General features: G+C 35.1%; 1 protein-coding gene and 1 long non-coding RNA gene across 3 annotated transcripts; one reads left to right on the forward strand and one right to left on the reverse strand.

Annotated features, from left to right (window-relative positions):
- Nucleotides 1–51: 51 nt before the first annotated feature.
- Nucleotides 52–12,345, reverse strand: LOC126744406 (esterase B1-like). Of its 2 annotated transcripts, XM_050451790.1 has the most exons (8): nucleotides 12,021–12,345; nucleotides 6,005–6,142; nucleotides 5,785–5,935; nucleotides 5,539–5,730; nucleotides 5,300–5,487; nucleotides 664–1,011; nucleotides 465–609; nucleotides 52–395 (listed from the first exon to the last, which is right to left on the reverse strand). In XM_050451790.1, the coding sequence occupies exons 1-8, from the start codon at nucleotides 12,159–12,161 to the stop codon at nucleotides 82–84; spliced, it is 1,617 nt and encodes a 538-aa protein (XP_050307747.1). In that variant the 5' UTR covers nucleotides 12,162–12,345; the 3' UTR covers nucleotides 52–81. The 2 variants fall into 2 exon arrangements, with proteins under 2 accessions (XP_050307747.1, XP_050307748.1); XM_050451791.1 differs by lacking the exon at nucleotides 12,021–12,345 and having other exon boundaries at nucleotides 5,785–5,910.
- On the forward strand, nucleotides 12,230–25,787 carry LOC126744407 (uncharacterized). The gene is made up of 2 exons (XR_007663151.1): nucleotides 12,230–12,375; nucleotides 25,547–25,787. It is a non-coding gene; the product is annotated as an uncharacterized LOC126744407 (long non-coding RNA).
- Nucleotides 25,788–27,517: the final 1,730 nt, after the last annotated feature.

Genomic DNA, 27,517 nt, shown 5'->3' on the forward strand with positions numbered 1-27,517 from the left:
AACGTTCATTATTTCAAGAATTATTTATTGAAATTGGAAAATAAGACAATGTTTTTAAAATAAATAAATGTATTTAAATCATCACAATTTTGACCAAAGCATTTGATAACTATCATATAAAACATTCCAGAAATCTACATACTCCTTCTCTGGATTAACGGACATCTTAAAGCCTTCATTCTCCATTGAAAGATAATGGTATTTGCCAGGTTTCATAGGATGCCACTTGGTACCAATTTCGTTATCCAAGTTAGGAGTGGGAGTGCCAAATTTTGCAAAATTGGTCCACAACTTGGTAATTTTTTGAGCTAACTGGTATTCCAATGTGCCTGGATCTGGGACTCCGATCAACACATTTGGGAATAAATATGGCAAATCATCCGCATGAGCTGCACCTAATTATATAGGAAGAAGTTAGAAAGTAAGTATTTAAATGAAAAATAGTTATTAATTATTTAACTAACCTTGCATTTCAATTCCACTAACTTTTTTTAAAAAATTTAAATCCGTATCCAAATTAAATCTGTAAAACCATACTGGTATTTTATGGCTAGCATGCAACATAGCCGATCGGCAGATATCAACCATAAAGTAGTTGTGTGTATAAATCTAAAATAAAATAAGTATATAACACCTTTTAACGCAACCGAGTAACTTTTCTACCTTTATAGCTTTTTCCAAAACATCTCTATTCCACATATCCTCATCACCTTTTAGGCCATACATCTGTCGCACTTCCTCGCAAACTTTTTTATATTGTGTACTTCCTATCCTCAGATTTAAGGAGTTAGGAACCAAGGTCTCGTCTGACAAAAACATTTCAGTATTTATTCTCATTAAATAAATATAAACAAAAATTCCCTCGAGAGAGTTATAACCCATTATCATTGGTACTTTGTTATATCGGCCGGATTTGAGGATTTCTAACGGCTCTTCTGTAAGGAATGCTGGTTCTTTACCTTTCGGTTCAACGACTGGACAAAAGGGTCTAATGTTACTAATGGTAGCACGCTAAAAGTACGGAAATTTACTTATATTATTTGGTATTTCGTAGTGCATCATAAGATTATTCAATGAATTCCTATGGCGAGTTGTTTATATAGAATCAAATGGCTTTTTAATAATTGAGAAGAAAGTCCATCTGACGAACCCTTAGGCGGTTACATTGGATGCGAATTCGTACAAATTGTTCGGACGTAAAGAAACAAATGCTTTTGTATTTGGGTGGTTATATTGCTCACGACAAGTTCTTACGAGTTCGCCCAGTTCGTACGAATATCTTGTCTGACCAAATAATTTTGTTTTCATCCGAATTCGCATGAACGTGTTGTCAAAGATATCGGTTATTTTTAATATTACAGTTATTAAAACATGATAAATTGTGAAAAGTTAATAAATCTTGTACAAGAAAGGCCCTCTCTGTGGGATCAGAAAAGCAAAAGTTACCATAATAGGAAACTCAATAAAAAACTATGGAGGGAAGTGGCTGAAAATTTGCGAACAAGTGGTAAGTGATTTTTATATAATATATTATTGCTTTTAACTTAATGACAATATAACACAACTTTTAATTAAAAAAATTAATTCTCTTGAGTAAAATACTGTAAAAAATTATTTTGGATCTGATAGGCTGTGTTTGTGGCTCTGTTAAGATGACGTCCCCCTTGCGTTTTATTTTTACTTTCATTCACTTTATTGTGACTCTGTAACAGATCTGGCATCCCTTCTATATCTATAATTATGTTATGTAGTAGACATATACATTTTATTATTAAATTTACTTTGTCAGGATGAATTTTAATTTCTGTTTTTAAAATTCTCCATTTTGATGTTATAATTCCAAAAGCACATTCAAGGCTTCTCGGTCGGGATAGGTTATAGACTATAGTTAAAATTTTCTTGCTGTGGTGTCAGAACTGCTCCCGAAAATGGCCTTATTAAATATGTCTTTAATGGATATGCGGCATCTCCAACGAAAACATATGGTACTATTGTGGTTGTACCTGGTAGGGCTTTTGGTGGGGGAATATTAAAAGTATCATTTTCAAGGTAACTGAATAATGAAGAAAGTGTAAAGATACCACCATCACTTTGCTTTCCATAGCTTCCCACGTCAATGGTAATAAACTTATAGTCCGCATCCACTACAGCCTGGAGAACTATCGAAAAATATTTTTTATAATTAAAGTACATTGACCCCGAAATTGCAGGGCACTTAATTCCTATGTGTTTTCCATCAACTGCCCCGATGCAATTGAGAAATTTCCATTTTCTATAAAACTTATCCGCAATTGACGTAAACATATCTGTTGTTGGAAAAGACATGTGCTTCTGATACAATGTATTCCATATAGCGTCGCATATTTCATAAACTACTAATCTTATTGTAGTATGAGACATTCGAAATGAGAAGGCCAAAGCACGAAAAGAAATTCCTGTGGCTAGATACCTAAAACACAAAAAAAAAATTAATTTATATATGCCGTATCTTTTAATAATTTTGGTTTTGTAATAACGGTGCCCAATTTTGATGTACAGTGGTGGCCAATAAAATAAGAGTGGCAGAAAATTTACAATAAAAACAATACTGCAGCAATTATTAAATTTTATCTAGAACTACACAGAAAAGAGTTAATTTTTTAGCTTTTTTTAATGGGAACAAAAAGGCACTAAAAAAACCTTATGAAAAAAATCGCCGAAACACTGAGAAATGGATTGAAGTTTCCAAATACACTATTAGTTCTTTAATAATTGCTGCAGTATTGTTTTTATTTTAAATTTTCGACCACTCTCATTTTATTGGCCACCACTGTATGTATTCAACTAAAAGAAAACGCCGGCTTTATTCCCTTTGCTTATAGGTTCCTCAGTCTCAAAAACGCCTTTTTCTTAATATTGTGTCCCAAAAAACAAGTTTCATCGAAATCGGCTGGAAAAATCATATCATATCATTCAAAAATCATATTTTTTTTACCTAACGCTTTTCCATGAAAATACTTTTTTACAGATAGTCTTGTTCGAGAAAAATGGAGAGGCCTACGGGACACATTTAGGAAGGAACTTTCGAAATTAGAGCAAAAACGTGAAAAAGTGGAGATGCGGCGGATGAAATTATAGAACCAAAGTGGCAGTTTCTTGATAATATATTCTTTGTTAAAGACCAATTTGTGCCTCGAAAAACCACTTCAAATATTCCCAACAGTACTACACAAAGTCAAACTGACATGGAAGAAATTGAATTGCCGTCTTATGCGGATTCGCAAAATTACGATGAAGAAAGTGATCATGAAATCGGCGACACGTTAATAAATATTCCACTGCCTAAAAAGAGACAGGCAATAATAGATACAGGTTCTCACGAAAAAAACCTACCAAAAAAAAAGGAAACTTAGTGAAAATAATATAAAAGGGCAGACATTGGAAAAATTTCTTAAAATAGAAGAACAAAAATTAAAACAATTTCAAGAGAGCATGCAAAGGCCGCAACAGCAAAACGCTTTTTCTTTTAAGTTTGGTACCATTTTTCGAAGACTTGCCAATGCACAAAAAGTTGCATGTAAGAGGAAAATTTATTTACATACTTACAAAAGAACATAAACTTATCTATCGTCAAGGTACTTATCAACAAGCTACAACCTCAACCATTTCTCAGTCTTTCACATCAATTCCAACACCTTCGCCTGCATATTCCAGTTCCACTTCAGAATATTCACTTCGAGCCCAACCAGCAAACGAAGAGCTCTCTCTCTATTCAATGCACACCACTGCCCAAGAAGTTAATAATACATCTACATACGTTTCAAATTTCCAACCAAATTGAAAACATTATATTTTTAACTATAAACCTAATGTACTTTGTTATCACCACTTTAAAATAAATAATAATGGGTAATAATAATTGGTTTAATTGGTTAATAATATTAATTGGTTTATTTTACTTACCTTCACGTTAAAATGAGCTTTTCTTCTGATGATATACATTCTCGAAAATTTGAATATTTTTGAAGATCATTATTAATAGCTTCCAAAATAATATTGAAGGACAGTTTTGACATCCTTGTATCCAAAGAACCTTTTATCGTTTTCTTTAATTTCTCTAAAGGATCTTTGAAACTTTCCATTTTGGGTTCGTGTCAAGAAATAATCGTCAACCCAGGTACGTTTCTCTTTTTCTTCAAGTAGTAGTATTTTTAAATAAGTTGATGTCTCATATAGGTAAAACAAATTTGCAATCGAATTTGCTCTGTCCATTGTAAAAATTGACTTAAAACACTGAATTAATTATTTCAAACGCATCTAATGTAACCACTTATTCTAACAAATTCGCACGAATAAAATTTCGTATGAATTCGCGTGCAATGTAACCGCCGCCTTAGGCTATAGACGTTTAAAAAGATTTTTATTCGATTATTATAATTTTTAGGTATTGATACATTTAATAGAATAATATAAATGATCAACAAATAATAAATATATAATATATTGGATAATATGGGTATCCCTCAGGATAAGGAATAGCAGACAAGCTGAACCAAAGTGGTAACTTTAAAAAAAAACTGGTTTTAAGACTAAGAAAAGAAGGCATGTGCTAAAAGACAAGAAGGAGACGTAAAGGACATTATTCGAGCTGATCTACTTTAATCTTAAAAAAGTGAGTCCATGACTAACTTATGACTCTGCTATATTTGCTAAGAGCTGTAAGCTGTTAATGCACGACTAATAAGAATGACTTAATTTATGAAACTAGGTGAAATCTTCCATGAAGCAAAAAATTTAGACTACTCCAGATGATGATAATAAGGGAAATGAAACAATTACTACTTTGGCATTGAACTGTAAAAACGTTTTTGTAGCGTCATACTTAACGAATAATTTTAATGAGGTATTTACGCAAATACATTATTAAAAAAGAAAACTTGACTCAATAAAATTATTGAACGTTTAAAGCGTTACAAAAATTCGCTTCAAGGCATTTTACGATCTGGAAAAATGCAACAATATGTGAATGAACAATAAATAAATAGTTTAATAACAGTGAATGAGTTTTTAGGCACGGATATATTTCTAGAATACGAATTTTACCATACTTGACGATATACAGAAAAGTTAGTGTAACTGAGTTTCTTACTCGATTTATAATGTTCTTTACTAACATGACATTAGAAATTGCGTTTTTTATTAAAAGAGATCTGTTTTCTTTGTAGATGATTACAAGTAATAAATTTAAATAAGTGAGATGTTAGTTCCTCCCAATACATTGTTTAATTAGTTATTTAATGTAAATCATTTCTTAACTTACATCCCAGATTTTCTGACTAACAGCAAACAGCTCCTTTATCGGAACTTTTTGCAACTCTGACAAAATGAACTTCTCATTATTACTATCGATACCCAATCTATGAGCCAACTTGTGACTAAAATAACTCTTGCCTCTAGTAAAAGTATTTAATGCACAACCACTTTGCATTATTGCCTTGTGAAATAAACCTTAAAATACATGACTCGTTAATTAATGTTATTGAATAGTATAAGATTTACCTTTTGCCATGGGTGAGAGTATCAAAAAATGCACCGATGCTCCTCCAGCACTCTCACCAAAAATTGTAACGTTATTAGGATTACCGCAAAATTGTGAAATATTTCTTTTAACCCATTTTAGAGCCATTACTGTGTCTTTCAGACCTGCGTTACCTGGTACCCCTACAGAAGGATCGGAAAGAGCTAAGAAACCTAAAAAAAAAACTAAGTTATATTGATTTTTCCTACTGCGTGCAGATTGTTCACCTAAGGGACCTAATCTATAATTAATGGTAACCAGCACCACTTTCTTTTCTACGAAATAATCCGGCTCGTATAATTCAGTTCCTCCAGATCCTTTGGTATAAGCACCGCCATGAATCCAGAACATAACTGGAAGACGTTCTTTGGAATTAATCTTTATAAATTTAGACATGCGTCAGTAATAGTACAGAAAAAAATTATATTAAAAAGAAAAAATCCTTACCTTAGGTGTATAAACGTTTAGAAATAAACAGTCTTCGGATCCTACTATCTGATTCGTTAACATATTCTTGTGGTAGCATTCTGAGCCTTCCTCTGTAGCATCTTTGACTCCCTGCCATTTTTCAGCGGGTTGTGGGGCCTAAAATTATATAAGGTCATTTAAAAATTACACAGGATCTTATGTAAAATAGTTAAATTGCACGTTATCATAAAACTTATAAGCATACCATATGGTATGGAGATTTTAAAATGAATTATTGGATGTTCCAAATAAATAAATATTATGTAAATATCGTTCAAATAGCTAGTATTCCTATTTGTATTCACATCAGTAGCGGACTGCCTTAAACAACAAGCAAGTAATATATGCTCTTCAGGTATACAGGTAGTTATTTCTTTACCTAGAGTAAAGTGTTTTTAAATTTATCTCTCAAAGCTTGCTTTTCCTAAATCTGTTAACAATTCAAAAATGATTAAAATCTTTAACTCCTTAAGCAAACATTTTACCACCAAACAATAGTTGCAATTAAAAAGTCAATAAAAAGTATACAGGTCTAAAAACTTAAATTAAAAGGTAATTAGCAATATAATGTACGTATATTGTAAGCAACATGCAAAACACGCAAAAAAATTCATAGGTTGCCTTGAGGAGTTTAAATTAATAGATATGTCGTATGTTGGACATACAAGTGTATGACGGCAATCGAATATTTTAGGTTGAAATGAAATACAGATGGAACATATAAAACAGACATTTTATTTTCTTTAATAAGACATAAGCTACTGAAAATGGAAATGGTGAAATTGGCATTGAATTTTATATTTTTTAATTGGCGAGCAAATATAAAGATGTTAACTTGATACAACATTTTAGTTCATTCTGAATATAATAAGAAAATGAAAGACAAGTTACTTGATTCATATTCCCTTTTTTTAAGAAAGTTAGAGATGACTCAGTGTAAAGGTTGAAGGCTTTGCAATTATTTTTCCGTCAAAAGTGTTGCTTGACCAGATGCCAAAAGTAAGTATAACTTTGCAAAACATACTCATAAGTAAGCTTGTCGATAATGTGCAATTATTCAGAAACAAAATTTTAATTAGGCTTAAAAGTCAAGTTCGTAATTTATAAGATTATATTGAAGTATTCTAACAATAACATATAAGTAAAGAGAAGAAAAAATGGTTTAGGTCTATTATAGCAATGAACTATTATATATACAGGTTGGGGAATTAAAGATTTGTTTAAAATAATGGCAACCCCGCTGCCTCTCGTCGATGAGCGGCCGCCTTTTATCGTCTAATAGGTAATATTGATAGGGGTGCTGTTCTTATTCTCTACAAAATAATAATAATAATAATAATAATAATAACCGCTATGCTTCATTTTGCAGTGTGGCTTCACGCTTCACTGTTAAATTTTAAAGCGCTTTTATTTTGTTCTCAAATTACTATACTGTTTTCGAAAGAGTTTGCGAGAACAAATTAAGAAGATAGTTACATTTTAAGTTTACGTAAAAAGACGTTTCGATAAGTCATAAGGGACATTGTCCGTGTAAACAGTGGCTTTATGTAAAGAAGGTCACTCTCAAAGGTTCACGGCTAATGGAGTTGGGGTTTGGTAAGGTAACTTCGTATCGCACTTCGTTATCTCCAGAACAATTCTCTTTATGATAGACCGAGAAGCCGTGAAAGGCCGTATAAGCCACAGAATCGTTATATTCACCTAATACATCGAATACTGGAAAAAGTTTTAAGGTGTCGCCAATTAAGGAGTACCCCGATTATAACCTGAGCACAAAGTTCGTCGACTACAATGGGCACAAGAGCACATCTTTACCAGCAGAATTTTGAAGCTCAGTGTTTTTTCTAGCGAAACAAGAATTTGTTTGATAGTTTAATAGTTATCGAGCAAGAGCTGCTCAGGTTGCTCATGCACACTCTGTACCACCCTTTGCAAAAGGAAGTGCTATGTTCTATGGCTGGTATGATGTCTAATAGTCACACAGAATAAATTTATATTTTAAGGCACAATGACTGGTGATATATGAGGGAAACTCCAGACCCTTCCTTATGGCGAGGAGCTGTTGATAAAGCTTTCGTTTTTATGAATGATAACGCCCGACCTCACCGTACCAGAGCTGTAAATGAGGATCTGGAATCAGAAGGCATCAATCATTTGAATTGGTCCGCACTTTCGCCAGACATGAATCCCATGCAAAAACCCACCTAAGACCCAAAAGCTTGATCATGCTGCTCGAAAAGAATGGCTTAATATTCCTCAATATCATATCTCCAATCTCATAAATAGTATGAGCAAGCGGTATTTAAAAAAATTTTCATTTACAAAAACTACCAATTTTTTGAGTTTCATTTGCAACATGATCAAAATCTAGAGCTACTTAAAACTTTGACTATTATTATGTTTACTTAAATTCATCTGCAATTATTTATTCACAAAAAACTGTTTTCTTTACAAATGCCTTAAATTCACAATATCGATAATGTACTATTAGCTATTAGTTCTTTGAGAAGTCTAGTACTGCAAAAGTATTTTTTAGATTGTTTTTAAATTCTTTAAAGATGTCTAAACGTCATTCGGCAGATAATGAGATGTTAAGGGCTGTGGGGAGGCTCGAAGCTGGAATGCGTCAAGCTTCACAACAACAAAAAAAACCAACCATACATCACTACAGGCACCACATGACCACCAAAGCGTTATCTCTTGACTCTGGAACCGTTATCAGGAGACTGGAACCATGCACGAAAGGCATTTGGGTGGACCAATACTCCTCATATGGATCGATATGTTCAGTTAGAAGCTCGAAAAAATTACTAAGTAATAGTATTAAAATTAATAATTCATCTGCGCGAAGCTCATAATGTGACTGTTTTAAGACATACCATCTACAGAAGGTTGTGAGAAGATAGTCTAGTAACCTGAAGGCCTTGGAGATGCCAACACTTAAATCGAAAGAAATGGCGTCAGTCAACTAGCATAGGCTTAGGAACATGTCACTTGGGAGCAAAATCTATGACAAAATGATGAATCTCATTTTGGCTTGTATCCAGATTCTTGAAGAGTACGTGTATGGAGGGCACCTGCTCCAAGAAATCAAATCCATCATACACAGAGGTTCACAGTTATAGAGGAGGCACAATTATAGTATGGACAGGAGTTTCTCTTAGAAGTCGAACTGAGCTTCTGGATCATTTCTTATTAGCAGATCACTACGTTAAAAATATTCTAGAACTTATATAGCTCAAAAATGACTGACAAATACTGATATCTATTCTAGCCCAGAACATTGATGCATATTTTATTTTAATGCATGATAATGCCACTTAATAATGAACTGATCAATCAGAACATTCTTGTTTTGGACTTGCCTGATCCTTAATACTCATGCCTGGGATATGCTTCAGCGAAGAGTTCTTCAGGGTCAAAATCAGTTCCAAAACCGAGATCAGCTGTTTCAAGCTCATTAACAGTGTTGGATAGCAATTACTTAAGAAGATCTGGATAACTTAATCCTTAGCATAGACAGACGTTACAGAGTCACAGTCAATGCACGAGGAGGTCACATTCCATATAATTTTTTTTTCTTTTCTATTTCTTAGTAAAATTTTAATTACAAATTGTTGGTTATTTTGCATATATTGTAAATAAATTTTAATTTTTCTATCGAAAATCAGTATTTTGATATCACGTCATAATTAATTTGTTATTGCGGTATCTCCATTTATAATGGTAGACAAGTGAAAAGCAACAAATACTTAATTTTTAACTGTGAAACCACTGTGTGTATTTAAAATAACAGTAATAGTTATAAAAAAAAACTAGGAAATTTAGGGTGGTGCAAATTTTTTAAATCTATGGCTATATAAAGTCTGCATCAGAAAACTATTTTGGAAATGCCTGAGCTTTCGCGTAATATTTTGCCAATTTAATTGTAAGTAATATTCCCATTAAAGTCAGACGCTTACTAACATCGTACTGAAAAACAAGACGCACCAGGCGAGTAGCAGAGCGCATGAGTTGCATGCCCCCGCGCTTCTATATTTAAAGCATAATGATGGATTCCCTAACCTGTATATTATCTTAATTTAAAATGCAATAGGTTGCTAGACTGTTTGCAGTGGTGCAGCGAAAACCTTTTACTTTTTTTCTCAGGTAATTCGTAAAAAAATAAAAAAGCTTGAGTTCGACGGTGTATGTTTAAGCGGACGAAATATTTATTTATTTATAAACCTCTGCGAGTCGATTATAATTATTTTAAAAATTTTAAGAGGAATAGATATCAAATGAAACTTCTTTTCAAATGTTCCTGATTGGAATGTCCAGAAGTTAACGGCCCTATATATTATTCTATGGAATTATTATTTTGTTTGTGCTCAGTATGTACGAACGTTTGATGCGTTTAGTGTGATTGTCGCGTTATGTTTTTGGCTGAAGAAAAGTAATTTATTTCATTAAATTGACTGAAGCGGGGAAAAGCGTCTACAATTTTGGTATGCATCCTACATTATTTGATCCTACTAATAGATAATATTTTAGCAAAATACAGCAAGCACTTAAAATAGCCTGAATGTTCCGCGCAAAATATATAAGTAGATGTAGTAAATGAAATGAAGTTCCAATTTTGGGTTGTATGGTAATCGATCATAGTACGAGAAAAGTATATGGAGTATAACAAAAAATCACGAAATTGATGTGTCCAAAAGATTCAAATCATCCCTGCAAAAAAAAACAATTTCAACAGGTGCTGAAGTGAATATACGGAAAAGTTGGGCAAATATTTGGGAATCCACAAAATAATATTTATGTTTATTTTTCTGATTAGTTCTGTTTTTTTTTTATTAATACTATCAATCAACCCAGTTGTAGATATTTGTCGCATTTCAACACAAAGATTATTTAGAGGAACATACATATTCAATATCCAATTAAATGTATGGGCAAGAACTTACAGGATGAGGAGCTTGTGCTATAGTTTCTTACCTAGAAATTTAGCAGGTAAAATGTATCCGTTAGGCCAGCTTTAGTTGCCATTAAGCAAATTAAACTTTTTGGCGAATAGACCTAATTTTCACTTCAAACTCTCCAAAATTTTATAGAAATATGGATTGGAAGAACAACACGTGTTATTGAAATACTTTCCAAATCTCCTGATCTATCGCCACTTGATTTTATGCTGTGAGGGTAATGAATCCAAAATTTATGCCCAACAGCTTAATTATTTAGAATATTTTTAGCAATAATTAGTAACGACTAGATTGATACACCTAAACTGGTACATAATGTGGACGGCCATTCTAAATGATTATACAAAAGTAATGACATGCAAAAGCATGGAAATTAGATGTGGGTAATTTTAATATTTAGTTAATTAATGATATATTAAATAATGAATAACACATTTTGTACACACTTTTAAAAGTCGTTCTATTTTTATTTACTAGTTCCAAAAAAAATATGTATCCTTAGCAAATTATTATCAAAGCTAATAATTTGTTTAAGATTAGAAAATCTTTAAAACGTTTATCATTTGATGCCGTTAAAAAAAAAGATTTTCATTTGATTTTTTAAATAAATCGGCTTTTTAAAAAAATTAATTGCTAATTTATTTAAAATCGCTTACTTTCAAGGTAATTATTGTTAAATTACATTTAATTGAAAATTAAGTAAAATCTTAAAATTATAATCAGGGTAAAATAAAATGTAACACTCGACAGCCATTTCCACTGATTAAGAGGTTTTAGAAGTTTTATTTTATCTTCTTAAAATTAAAAATTGACTGATGCACACGTTTTACATTTTTTGACGAAATACCTAATTAAGAAATTGAGGGTGATTTTCGCTACATCACGCTGTAAAAATAAGTTTGTCAAAGAATCATGTAATTCAATAAGGTTTGTTTGTTTTTGTTTGTATTATTAATCTGTTTTAAAATAAAACTGAGAATAAAATAAATTTTACATAAAATAAATAGAATAACATTAAAATGTAACATTCCTACCTTAAACCTTAAGTTTCCTAATGGTGGCTTCGCATAAGGAATCCCTTGAAAACTAAAAAACTGCTTTCCATCATAATCAGATCGTATTTTACCCCTAAGGTAACCCTCTGATACGCTTACTATTGGATTTTCAGTAGCCATAATTATGTCGCAAATTATTTATAACAGCACCAAATTAAATTAAAAACGTTTTATTGCATGTTTAATAATACGTTTGCGCGTATTTATAACGCAGCTTTTAGCAACGAGTTACTTTTGTGATAACAAATAAAAAACATCGCCCGATAAGCTCAACTCGGCGCGGTGGAGAGACGAACTTTGAAACCAATTGTTTTGTTTCTGTCTTACATATATGGTACGTAATAAGTACATACATAAACATTTAGGAGAAAGTCATGCATGGTAGTAGGAGCTTAAATAATCAGGCGAGCACTTAATAAAATACTTAATAACATTGGCTGAATTTGAACAGACATGTCCTTTTAACAATCAGATGTATTAATTAGATAAAATTTATACTTTGACCCTTTTTTTAACCCATAGCATATAATATAAGTCTATATATTTTTATCATTAAAACATATGCTTGTTATAAGATATATAAGAGAGGGTACTAACATCGAAATAATGCACTGATTTAGTACTTTATCCTGCTTATATTTTCAATATATCTTAGTAAATTATTAAAAAAATGTATAAAATTAAACGTACTAACAATAGCATTTCGAAGGTGATGATTTTTTAGCCTTTTTTAAGTGTTTTGGCTGTCCATGGTAAATAATCATTATCGGTTAAGTTTATCCCACAATATCAAGGACAATGAAAAGGTCAATACAGAAATATTTATTCATAGTCTTAAGTCTAGTGGTATTTAGAAGACGTCTGGTTCTTTGGAGGAACCATGCCATTACATATTATTTAATCGTTAATTGTTTCGTCAAGCTGTTTTATTTCTTAATATTGTCAAACGAAGATAATTCATTAAAAAACATTTTAAATTTTATTTTATTAATATAAAAATCACTTAAAAATATTCGTTCGGTATACCAGGTCATTTACCCACAAATTGTGTAAGTAACAATTTCCTGATTGCATGATGAAATAACCAAGTCATTTCCATCGTAAAAAGATTGCAAAAGTACTTTGTCGACAGAACGATGGTTTGGAAAAAACCGGAATTCTGCTGACAAAGAAAATTAACACCAGGGTACGACGAACGAAATTTGGCAGAGTTACGACCGGGTCTCGGGCAAGAAGAGGTAACCGAAAGCAGTGCGGAAAAGCTTTGTGAAATGTTTGCTCCAAGAATAATAATAATGTAAGTACAACATTTTATCATATCGAAGAAGATCACAATTATTGTCACTTTATTAAGTTACGTAACATTACTTTCACTTTAATTATAGAATTCGCTACATATTCCCATGTACTTAAATTATTAATCCTGTTATGTCGATCTTAGTTTATCTCTTGTCAAATTAGCTCTTTTATTTGGGTAACTCTACTTAAATCGTTATAATTATATTTTGCTGTCAATACAAGGTATTTAGTAAACTATATATTTTGTTTCAATGCTAAAGCGTACCTTAAGGTCCCAGTTACATACAATGTATGTAACCGTCACACGGCCTTGTCCTAGACCGGGCCAACCCCCGGTGTGACATATGGTGGAGGCGCCGTCCCTTTTTCCTTTTTTTTTTTTAGCGAGACATGTTAGTTTTTTTTTATTATACAGATTAGACATAAAGTGGAGGCACAGTTTATTTTCTTTTCTATACAGTATGATTAAAAATTTAATTAAGATCTTTTATTTTTATTTTTGATTTGCGACATAAAGAGGAAATGACAGAATTAATAATTTTAAAAAATAATTTAGAGATATAAAATTTAATACAATAATATACAATAATTGCGGTCTTCGACATTAAGGTCTATTTTATTTTATTTTTTTTTTGACATACTTCAGTAGATATATCGAATATATATGAATATAGGTAATACTTTAAATTTAAGTTTTTTTTTAATTCAGCGAATTTTATCATTCCATTTATTATTTATTTATAAATTAAAGTGTATAAATTTAACAACGTCGGCAAACAAAATTTTGCGCTTACCAATTATCAGTTTAATCTTCGAGCTAAACCGAACGGCTTCCACTTATCACGAAATAAAATCTCTCCCACAAGGAATGTCAACACACTACCACACATTAAACAACTCTTCTTGACACGTCGAGACATATAAACATTCATTAAATATACATTAGAAGAATAATGCGTCTCCGTTCTATGGCAGGATTCGCACCTCCAGACACAACGATATTCTCCCATAATCCGTAACTATTTAACTAACTTATAAAACCATAAATTAAACACAAGTTAATAAGCGCTTTTCGATAAATTCGCAAAACTAACAGTAATTGGAGAAACATGTACCAACTAAGAGGAAGATTTATGTTACCAACAAAGTCACTAATACGTCATGTATAAAACTCTCAATTCTGGGAAAATATTATATTCATAAATTATATATATATACTTATATTATTTTATTAATATATCGATGTCTTGTCACAAGTAAAAAACCTAAAAAAAAAAAAAAAAAAAAAAAAAAAATAATAAATAAATGTCGTTATACTGTTAACGCTAATGAACGAAGACGGGATTGTAACCCGCAGTAAAACAAAGAATAAAGTCGAAAAACCAGGTCCCTTAGATTTTTCAAATATTTCCGAATTTAACTCCAAGCACCAAAGCTCGAGTGCTAATGTATTTGCTTCGGCAGTGTCATTAAAAAGGGCACCACCAAATTCAGCGAAAGTTTGTGGTAGCCAATTTACATTTGATTTGCCATTACACAAAACAGGTAACACAAAAAGCAGTTCTACACTAAACCAAACACCGAGATCCTCGACACCCAGACCTACATCTACAAAATCAAACGATATTTTAAATTTAAAACAATCAAACAAAATAACACATTTTCAAGAGCCAAACCCAGATTTTGACTCACAAGAAGATACACTGGTCCAAGACACATCAACACTAAACACGACTTCAGAAGAAGTTCAATCCACGAACACAACTGTAATTCCTGTAGGAAATAACCAAATTCAAGTAACAGCACACACAAATACACCGCAACACCCTAACACTAAAATGGCAAATACAACTCTCGAAAACGCTCTAGCTGAGACAAAAAATCCAGCTACTCCGAAATTCATAACCCCACCCTTTTTCGATCCAAGCTTAGACTCGCCAATAATATTTTTATCAAAATACGAAAAAACCGCTTTAAATAATGGTTGGAATGACGCATATAAAATATCCTATTTAGGTAATTTCTTAGAATCACCGGCAAATTTTTGGTATAGGGACTATTCAAGTAACGAAAGAAATAAACCCAAAACCTGGGAAGAAATTAAAGAGGACTTTATAAGGGAGTACAGTGGGGACCAACCACTAAGAAAAATTAAGTTCAGACTAAATACAAGAAAACAAGCGGACAACGAAGACATTAAAAAATATTATTATGATATAGTTTCGTTATGCCATGAAGTTGATCCAAAAATGACATTCGAAACCTTCAGGGATCATTTTGAAAAAGGCCTGCACCCATCGTACTATGAAACGTACTACCTAATGAGTTCAAACGAGTTAGACCACCAACAGCTTAAAACACTAGTCCTAAAACTAAGTGAAATAAGAGAAAGAGCTTTGGTTAACCAAATGACATCACAAACGTCATTATTAAGCATAAGCGGAGAAAGGTCAGGAAGTACCAATACTAAACCACTAGAAGGAACAAGCTACGAAAACAAAAATCAAGGGCGCTCTAGGCAAAGGGGAAGGCCAAACTACTATACAAACCAACACTATAATTGGAATAGCACACGGTATAATGAAAACCAAAACATAGCAATTAGACCTTATTATAATGGAAACCAGAATACAGGAAATAAGTTTTATTACAATGGAAACCAAAACGTAGGGAATAGGCCCTATTACAGAGGAAACCCAGCTTCATCATATAGAGGGTCAAGAGGGCCAAGAGGCAACACTACACAATATAGGGGGAATCATAACCAAAATTTTAATGCAAGAAATACAAGGTACAGGGAAAGAGACAACAGCCTGCCAAGGTCACCATATAGATCAAGACAAGGCAACGGTCTCCCAAACACAAGAAGCAGAGATGGCAGACCACGCTGTACTACATGCAATCGCATTGGGCACTACTCATGCGAAAACGAAAACAGGAATGTCAGATTTTCAAGGGAGTCGTCCCCAAACGAAACCGGACGACTCCACTAGAAAGGGCCGAAGGAGTCGTCCTATACTCAGGGGCCAAAGCGCACCAAATTTTAAGTGTTAAAGGTTTAATTAATAAGGTAAACAAAATAGATATAATTTTAGATACAGGATCGAGTCAATGTGTAGTAAACAGTACCTTAGCAAGGGAAATTGAGCCCTTAGATTTCGAAAAAAATTTAATTGCAGCAGGCGGACAGAAAATCAGTACGCTAGGTACTTCAAGAGTCGATATTAGGATAGGAGAGCTGGCTGGACACGTAATGGCATTAGTGGTAGACAACCTCTCAAAGCCTTTAATACTGGGCACTGATTTCCTATCAAAAACACAAGCTAACATAGACTACGGTAGGGAAACAGTCACCCTAAGAAAGGGAAACATCGAGACGACAGTTAAATTCCAACATGCGAGGTGTCAGGCAGAAACGGGAGCGACGATAGAACTCGAATTGCCACTGTGTTCATTAACGAAAAAATTAGCAACAACCAGCTATAAAATAAGCGCCAAAGAAGACTACACCTTAAGACCAAATATCGAGACTCAAGTACAACTAACAACAAACTATAACACCCCGGAAGAAATATTGGGTATGGATTTTACACAAAATGACGCATTTTTAATCCCAAGAGGGATGATTTGTATTTCAACACCGCATTTTGTCGAAAACAGCTTGGTAATGAATGTCGTAACAAGGCAAGCCCACCCAATAAAAATACTTAAAGGTATGACACTGGGGTATATAGAAAAACCTTGTATGTACAACCTGGTAGACTCCTCAATGCTCTACATAGAGACAGACGAAAGGGAAGAAGAGCAAGTGACATTGGCCGACCACAAAATCAGCCATATCCGAGACACCCATATAAAAGCACAGCTTAAGGAACTCCTCGAAGAATTTGAGGACGTATTTTCTAAATCTCCAAAGTATATGGGACAAACGGACTTGGTAGAACACGACATAGACATAGGGGATTCACAGCCGATAAAGCAAAAGGCATATAGGGTCTCCCAAAAAGAGAGAGAGATTATAGACCAACAAATTAAAGAAATGGCAAAACATAACGTGATTCGCCCTAGTCAGTCAGCATGGTCAAGCCCTGTAGTTCTCGTAAAGAAAAAATCCGGAGAAACAAGATTTTGTGAAGACTACAGAAAATTAAATGAATGCACACAAAAAGTTAATTGGCCAATACCAAATATAGACGACATCATGACTTACTTAGGAAAAGCCAAACATTTTACTACCCTTGACATGTTCTCAGGATTCTGGCAGGTCAAAATCACAGAAAAAGCAAAACAATATACAGCATTTCAGGCACAAGGCCACGGTCTTTGGGAATTTAATTACATGAGTTTTGGATTATGTAACGCACCGGCCACGTTCCAAAAACTAGCAGACAAAGTATTCGAGGACCTAAAATGGAAAGAAATACTAGTATATATAGATGACATCATAATATTTTCTGAAACCCTAGAAGAACACCTTAAAAAACTAAGAAAAGTATTTATGCGACTTAGGCAGGCCGGACTTACGCTAAAACCGAGCAAATGTGAGTACCTAAAAGAAAAGATTAATATTCTAGGATACACAGTTTCTAGCGAGGGCATTCAACCAGACGAAAATAAAGTAGTAACAATAAAAAAGTTCCCAACCCCAAAGACAGTAAAAGATGTACAGAGCTTTTTGGGACTCTGCAACTACTACCGAAAATTTATTAATAATTTTTCAAGTATAGCCCACCCACTACACAAAGTGACACGAAAAGACATTGGGTTTATTTGGAACGAAGAGCAACAAGAAGCATTTGAAACCCTAAAAGGAAAGCTTATAACAACACCCGTTTTAGCCCATTACAATCCAGAAAAATCTAGCGAGCTCAGGGTAGACGCCTGTGGAAATGGCATTGGAGCCATCTTACTCCAAGAGGACGACGAACAAAAATTACACCCCATAGCATACGCCAGCAGAAGTCTCTCAAAGGCTGAAAAGAATTACACCATCACAGAACTAGAAGGACTAGCAGCTATATGGGCATTGACATATTTGAGGCATTTAATATATGGAAAGCCCGTTAAAATAATCACCGATCATCACGCACTCTGTTGGTTGAAGTCATTAAAGGACCCAACAGGTAGGCTGGCGAGATGGTCGATAAAACTGTCGGAATTCGAATATACTATCATCCACAAGAGCGGGGTATTCCATAAGGACGCTGATTGCTTAAGCAGATACCCAGTACTACAACCAACAACCGATATAATAGGCGACATAGACGAGACCCCCACATTTTTATTACAATCCGACGACATTGGCAAACTACAAAGAGAGGATAAGCAACTTAATACACTAATAAAGGCATTATTACACCCAGACAGCGTGTCAATTGGAGAAAGGAGACGAGCCAAGAATTATAGGTTAGAAGAGCAGGTTCTTTATAAGGTAAATTTAAGCTCAGACGGCAGGACAAAACTCCTAGTAGTACCAAAATCCCTAATTGGAGAAATAATGTACTCTAATCACTCAGAGCCCTTAAGCGGACACCTAGGTACGGCCAAGACACTGCATAAAATTAAACAAAGATTTTATTGGGAAGGACTACAGAAAGATGTAGAAAAATTTATTAAGGGGTGTCCTGACTGTCAAGCAAGGAAAGGACAACAAAATAAAAAACCAATTGGCCTGTTGCATCCTATACCCGTAGGAACACCTTTTGAGAAAGTGGGTATAGACCTACTAGGACCTTTTAGAAAAAGCAGCAACGGAAAAACAATGATCATAGTAGCAACAGACTATGCTACACGCTGGGCAGAAACCGAGGCCCTCCCTAGCGGAAAAGCAGGGCCCGTAGCCAGATTTATACTAGAAAAAATAATAACACGACACGGTGCACCAAAGCATTTATTAAGCGACAGGGGTAAAGTTTTCCAGTCAGAAATAGTACGAGAACTTTTAAAAAGAATGGGCACAGCTAGTCAGTTCACGACCGCTTACCACCCTTCGACTAATGGTCTAACAGAACGGCTCAATAAAACTCTAGCGGATATGATTGCCATGTATACCAATACCAACCAAACAAATTGGGACCAGTATTTACCCCATGTGACATTTGCTTACAATACATCGAAACAAAACACTACAAGGTTTTCGCCTTTTATGCTGGTATACGGCAGAGAACCCATCCTACCGATCGAAGCAACCCTAATGCCGCCTCCCAACCCCCAGGACAGTAGTGAAATAAGAGATAAAGCACTACTATTAAGGAATTTGGCAGTGCAGAATATCCAGAGGAGGCAGGGTATCGATAAACTACGCTACGACACCAAACATAGACATATAGAGTACGCCGTAGGAGACCAGGTGAAAGTATTCACCCCTATAAGAAAAGTGGGGAGAAGCGAAAAACTACTTTTAAAGTGGTTCGGTCCATACTATATAACTAAGAAGACTTCAGACGTAGATTACGAAATTCAAAAGGGTTCAAATAAAAACGCGAAAAGAGATATAGTTCATGTCAGTAGAATACTCCCTTATAACGACCCCTGGACCCCAGACGCGACCCCAAATGTACAATAATCGCCATAAAAAATCGAAAAACTCTGTAATGTAAATACATGACATATATAAATTTATATATATAGTACCTCTTATAGATTCTTTTTTTTTTACGGTACATGTTCTATATTACAAAATATATACGAACATTTTTTTTTCTTTTCTTAATGGATTCTGTAAACAGGAGATACAACTCAACTTATTTATTACATTATTTTTAGCATCTAAGATAAATATCATGCTAATCATAAATATCATGACCGCATTACAATATGCAAAATAATCAAAAATAACATATCACTACAAATTAAAGAACCTAAGACTATAGTCGGTTAATTAGTAACTTAAGGTGTACAAAGCGAAACCCTACACACTGAAATTCCTGACGGCATAGCTTATTTTTAATTCGTAGCAATATATAGTTATAAAAGCAAAAAACGCTAAATGTTTAATATAATAAGTATAAGGGGTATATATAACGGATATATAGATATAAATAGATGAAAAGTTCATGTAATACGATAAGCTCATAGCTTGGGAAATATTATTTCATTATATGCATGAATATTATAGTATTGGTACATACGGTTAGATTAGGTTTGATGTGAGTGGGACACCTGGTCCATATTGACTCACTCCTAAGTTTATTACATATAACTAATATATAGGTTAATTCATAGACAAAGGGAATAACATTCATATTTTAAATTAAATAAAGAAATTAAATACGTATATATATAAACGTAAATATATACTAAGTATAATAAACTCAAAGTAATCAATAGGTATATTAAATTAACTTTAAATAAGTAGATAAATATTGATTAGTTTAGATACGTAAAGAAACAAATATACATAGAGTACAAAATGTAATGTAAGGCAAAATACCTTACAAGTTAATTTGAGATAATACGGACGACATAGGCTAGAATAAATTACTTTATAAATCCCTGAGAATGGTAGGATATATAAAGAACACTATTTTAAAAAAAAAATATTTTAATGCTATTATTAGGTTAATCACCATGGTGCTAAATCAGGCGCAGAACATGAAGGAAGAACAAGATTACAGAGTTGAGGTAAGCGCGGGAGCTTATTGGAAACCACTCCCAGCGACAAGAATCTATGAAGCTACAGTACCATTGACATATGAAACGGAATGGACCGAGGATACCGATGACCACACGATGGATGTAGGAAATCTCAAATGCAGCCAATTGCAAACGAACGAATGCTTCGTAATAAATAGTATAAATGGACTAAATAAAGCATTCTTCAAAGAATTAACTTTACTTAACGAACACTGGGGCATAGCACCACTAAGAAACAACAAACCATCTAAGAGAGAGAAGAGGTCTCTAGACTTTATAGGCCAGGATTATCATGGTGTTGCGGAGTGGCAACATTGCAAAAACTAAATATGGTCGAAAACTCAGATGACGAGATCAGGAAAAGGCTAGACACAATGTCACAAGGACTGTCCGATACCGTAAAACAAATGAGCGAAAACTCCAAATACTTTCAAGACTATGAGAAATTAGTCGCAGCAACGTTCTCGGACACGGAGCTAAGGATAAAGAGCATAGAGAGGTTCACTAAACAACTGGAAAATAAGGTGGCAAACACGACAAACGAACAGGAATTACTAATAATGACAAACCTCTATAACGGATATCTAAACCTAAAAAGGATGGTATTACTAGTAAGGACTCTCAGGAGACAAGCTATCGTAAATTCATGTAGACACCATAAAATACCGGCGGAAATTGTCAACCTGCAAGTCCTAAAAAAGGATCTGGAGGATTTCGAGTCAAAAATCGCAAATTCAGAACAAGGACTGGCCATCCCTACATCTGAACTAGCAGCATACTTCGAAATGCCCATATGTGACTGTTCCTTTACAAAATCAAGTATATATGTTCACATAAAAATTCCAATAATTAAGAAAAACAGAAATTGGCAACTACTAGAGTTAATAACCACACCCTTTGCTTGGTATAACCAGACCTGTATTATACGCCACCAACCGCTATACATTGCAGTGTCCAAAAACGGAAATAACGAGGGCGACTTAAGACAAATATCGGGGACAGGCCTACATGAATGTAAGCCATACCAAAATAAATTATGCTATTTACCCAGATTCTCAGCAGACATCCTACAAGGGCCTGAATGTGCGAAAATCCTATATCAAGGGGCAACAGTAAAAGAACTAAGCCAATACTGCCCAATGGACTGCCACTCAGCAACATCGATGACAATATCCGAAATTAAAGACGAAACTTATGTCATTACCCACCCGAAACAGGACATGACCATCTCTTGTGATAAAAATAAGCCTCAGAAATTAGACACGACATTAGCACGCCAAGGCTCTATCAAAATTTTCCTCCCATGCAAATGCCACCTCAGCGTAGGCAATGCAGTTATTATACCTGAAAATTTCCCTTGTCCAGAAAATATCACTACCAATGCAATAGTAACCCACATAATACCTGCAACCTGGTCAAATCTAAATTCCTATATCCTCAATCCCAACATTATTAGTACCCCACCACTCTACAAAAACATTTCCGAATGCCTAAATACAAATTGGACACTAGAGATACCCCATCTTAACCTCACATCCAGCGATAACACCTTAAAAAACATTCTAAAATCAGTAGAGAAAAACTATCCAAATGTAATCACTTATGGTGATACACATAGCTTTCACGGGGACTCATTTTTTCTAATTTGGAACATAACCATTTCAATCTTGGTAGCGTACATCCTAATTAAACAAAATAGAATAGCAATAGTAGCGGCAGTTCCACAAATACGTGGAGAAATAGACTGTCATGAAAAAAGCCCCTCAACAAGTGTTAATCACGAGGCTCTCTATATAATAATTTACACTTCATGTCTACTTTTCCTTCTATTCTTATTTACTTATATTTTATATATAACGCTCAGATACTTCAAAAACAAACCAAAAAATTTAACTACAACCCAAAATCCCATGTCCATTAGAAATGCAAAAACATTTGACGAAACAATATTATACCCAATCCCCGACCCAGACAATGACCCCGAACCGAGCGTCGAACCAAACGCCATGTCAAGGTTCCGGCTAGATATAAAAAATAGTGCTAGCCTTTTATCACTGTCCCCTGGTAAAAAAGTAGATGCTAGTATAGAACGCATCGAAATAGAATAATTACTTATTAATTTACGCAAGCTTGCATATAGTTAGTATATACTGGGGCCCCTCTGAAGATGATACATTTCACCATGTTATTTAAGCCTTAATTGTAGTCATGACAATCTAAACAATTTAAGGATAAATATCATAGTAATTTGCAAATCACATCAGAAAACGTATAAATAATTTTGATTTACGCGCGTATATACATATTCGAAATGAAATTTATTGAAATAATAATATATTAAAATGAGATGATAATGGGGAAATATTATAAATATATCGCCGGTAGGCGAGGGACAGCGAGCCTAAGGCACATAAATATTTAAGTAGAAGCTAAAAAGAAAACATATTATTAAAAATAATGTAAAAGAAAGGGTCTAATTAATAATCTATAAAAGTTAAAAAGACATACATAAATAAAAGTTATTTAGAAGAGAGGGGATAAACAATTAATGAATAAAAAATATATTTTTTTTGGGTTTTCTATAAATAAAACACTTTGTTATCTAAACTCGAAATACAAGAAACTTCAAAAGATCTGAGACAAAGGAAAATTAATAAAATTTGATTATGAGTCAAATTATCCTAAAATATATAATACAAAAACTGCGAGGAAGTCAACAATTTCTCAAGATATGATATAAAGATTTAACATGAAATCAAAATGATTAAATATAAAACCATTAAGCACCATATAATAGCACATACTTACACTTTGTTCTTTCTTTACATATAAACATACCATGAGATGCCACACGTACAAATTCGACCTGAACAGAAAATAAGGGTACGCTCCTACCAGAACCACAGAAAGTAGCCGATGGAACCAGAACCAGAGCCAAACAGGAACACCCCACATCCGCGCACTGCCTTGTTGTCAGTCCTGACCATCCCAATCGCAGACAGGGTGATGCCAGAGCCATGGCCATCCCAGGACAAGCTAAGTTACCACTGCGCCAATGGTCAAAGTCCAAACTTGCCCGAACTCACGACGCTACCAGCAGCGGGTTGAAGTGTTCAACCTATGATCTCCAGTAGGGGATGCCAACATTACGAATCATGGATTCAGCTGAAGATACGGCAGGGGCCATCCATAAAACACAGTTCCAGGAAACCGACGGCGTTGAAGGACTGGTACAAAACAAGGGAGAAGTCAGGCATACAAGGGGGTGTCATGTGATGTCGCAAGGGTTGCCAACGGACGAATGGAGGCGTCAAACCCGTAGGCGTTCCAGAAGAGGAGTCAGACATACATGGGTGAAGGTGTCCTAGGACGACACATGGAGGCGTCAAACCTGTAGGCGTCCCAGACGAGGGGCAGGCGACAACGCTATGAACGTCGCCACCTTACCCGGCGACCGGACCCGGATGCTGAAGACATTTTGTGTTCAGAGACTACGTAGTATTAAAAAATGTGGACATCAAAAGCGATAGTTACTTTAATTGTAGTTAAAATTTAATGAATAATAAGGGTTCAGCTCTAATTAATTATACGTTATTTAGGTACATTGTTGTTCTGATCTTACTAATTGTAAATTTTTTTTTTCTTCTGGGTCTTCTTCGATCATGATTTCGATTGTTAACAATAAAGCTGGAGGCCAGCTTTTCTATGCCCGGGGGATATGTCAAACGAAGATAATTCATTAAAAAACATTTTAAATTTTATTTTATTAATATAAAAATCACTTAAAAATATTCGTTCGGTATACCAGGTCATTTACCCACAAATTGTGTAAGTAACAATTTCCTGATTGCATGATGAAATAACCAAGTCATTTCCATCGTAAAAAGATTGCAAAAGTACTTTGTCGACAGAACGATGGTTTGGAAAAAACCGGAATTCTGCTGACAAAGAAAATTAACACCAGGGTACGACGAACGAAATTTGGCAGAGTTACGACCGGGTCTCGGGCAAGAAGAGGTAACCGAAAGCAGTGCGGAAAAGCTTTGTGAAATGTTTGCTCCAAGAATAATAATAATGTAAGTACAACATTTTATCATATCGAAGAAGATCACAATTATTGTCACTTTATTAAGTTACGTAACATTACTTTCACTTTAATTATAGAATTCGCTACATATTCCCATGTACTTAAATTATTAATCCTGTTATGTCGATCTTAGTTTATCTCTTGTCAAATTAGCTCTTTTATTTGGGTAACTCTACTTAAATCGTTATAATTATATTTTGCTGTCAATACAAGGTATTTAGTAAACTATATATTTTGTTTCAATGCTAAAGCGTACCTTAAGGTCCCAGTTACATACAATGTATGTAACCGTCACACGGCCTTGTCCTAGACCGGGCCAACCCCCGGTGTGACAATATTCATAGAATTCTTCAGCGCCTATGGCTTTACTAATCTGCTCGTTCTCGATCTCAAAATTACCTAGTTGTAACTTACCTCACCTAACTTAAATAAGTAAAAGTCGAGCAAAAAAAAACATAATAACGTAACGATATTATAAACACAGGGAAACTAGTTGACACAAGTGTATACACAGCATAATGACTCGAAGGTTAGCGAAAATCTTCGGGAACAGCGTTCTGCCGAGTATATAAGCAGCCGCATCGCCGATGGAAGTCAGTTGTGAGTTCAGTGAACAAAAGCGCGGAATATTGGCGAAGATTTAAATAGCTGTAAATAAATACAATCAATGTTTCTAGAAGTCGTGTGTTTATAGCGTAAATGTGTAAATAAATTAGTTGACCATTTTCAGTTGTTTTAATTCACACTTAACGAACGGAAAAAACGCTACAATAATATACAAAGCAATGATTTGATGAAAATAAATGATTAAATGAAGGGGTTTATCTCACACAAAAATTAATAAACAGTGAGTCTACGGCAGATAGAGGTATCAAGAGACTCAGTCCATCTTCGGTGGGTCCACTTATCCAGCAGATTCTTCATTAACGCAACCGCAACGCATTTGGCGACACCAACTATGGGTTCCGGCCCCATCGGCACATTCGCGGATCCCAGTCTGGCAAAAGAGTCCGCTTCCTCATTACCCATGGCCTGTGTGGCCAGGTATCCAGACGAGCTGGACCCTGCAGCCGACCTGCACCAGTTTTTTCAGGACTTTTATGCACTCTAGTACAAGCTTGGAGCTTACCTTTGCGGCCGTGATAGCCTTAATGGCAGCTCTGCTGTCCGAGCGTATTGATACGACTGTATTGCGGTTTCCGCAGCTTAGGATTTTCTGTCTGCATTTTAATACAGCGAATATTTCAGCCTGGAAGACAGTAGCGTGCTCCCTCAGTGAGTATGCCTTACTGGTATGTGAGATCCCACCACAAAGCCCTGATCCAGCTCTGTTATTCATTCTGGAGCCATCTGTGTACCAGATGGTCCCCCTATTTAGCAATGCAGGTCTGTTAGAATACTGCCACTCCTCTCTGCCTGCAATATGCGTCACGAATTCCTCGCAGTCCATAGTCACTGGAGCCATGCAGTTACTGCCCATCAGAAGGAGAGGAAATTTCTGTATGGCCCGTGACCAAATTTTTGCGTGACCGGTTTTGCCAGCACGTAGTTCGCCAAGGACGTATAGTCTGTACGCAGTCCTCATTGCCTCGAATTGCACAACGAGGTCCAGAGGCGGAAGGCTCTGCAGAGTCTCGAGCGCTCTAGTTGGCGCCGTCCGCATGGAACCCGTTATGCTGACACATGCATGACGTTAGACTCTGTCCAGTTGAGCACAAATTTTCGCTTTTTCCGTACATGGCCACCAAACGATATGTGAGAAGAGGTCTCATAATGCGCGAGTAGAGGAGGATCCAGTGGAGGATCTTAGGAGACAGACCCCAGGTATTGCCGAAAGCCCACCTGCAGGCCCATAGCGCGCAGGTGGCCTTCTTCATTTTGGTGTCTGCATGATCGTACCAGGAGAGTTTGGGATCTAACTTGATTCCCAGAAATCGAACTGTCCTGGAGTAACGCAGCTGCATGCCACCTAGAGATTTAACAGGAGGCGTGCCAAAGTTAAGTCTCCTCGTGAATAGTAGGAGCTCCGCTTTTTTGGGGTTAATCCTGAGAGCCCCCGAGAGGCACCATATGTCTACCATACGCAGGGCTCTCATCATAGGGCCCCGCATTGAGACGGCGTCTTTCGCCGGGCAAAGGATTACCAGATCATCAGCGTAGGCCTGTGTGTATAGGCCAGCATTGTTTAAAAGATTTATCAGGCTGTCGACCACAAGGCACCACAAGGTAGGGGACAATACTCCTCCCTGCGGGCAGCCCCTAGCTGCCAACGTTTCGCCGTTTCGTTGTTGAGCTGGGCAGTTACATGACGTTTCGAGAGCATGGCCTCTATCCAGCTAACCAAATAGGGTTCTGAGCCGCGGCTCTCGAGTGCTTGGCAGATTAATGCGAAAGAGGTGTTGTCGAACGCCCCTTCAATGTCTAGAAACACACCCAGACAGGTCTTGCCACTACC

The sequence above is a fragment of the Anthonomus grandis genome, chromosome 14 (genome assembly GCF_022605725.1).
Source record: "Anthonomus grandis grandis chromosome 14, icAntGran1.3, whole genome shotgun sequence".
Taxonomy (NCBI): Eukaryota; Metazoa; Arthropoda; class Insecta; order Coleoptera; family Curculionidae; genus Anthonomus; species Anthonomus grandis.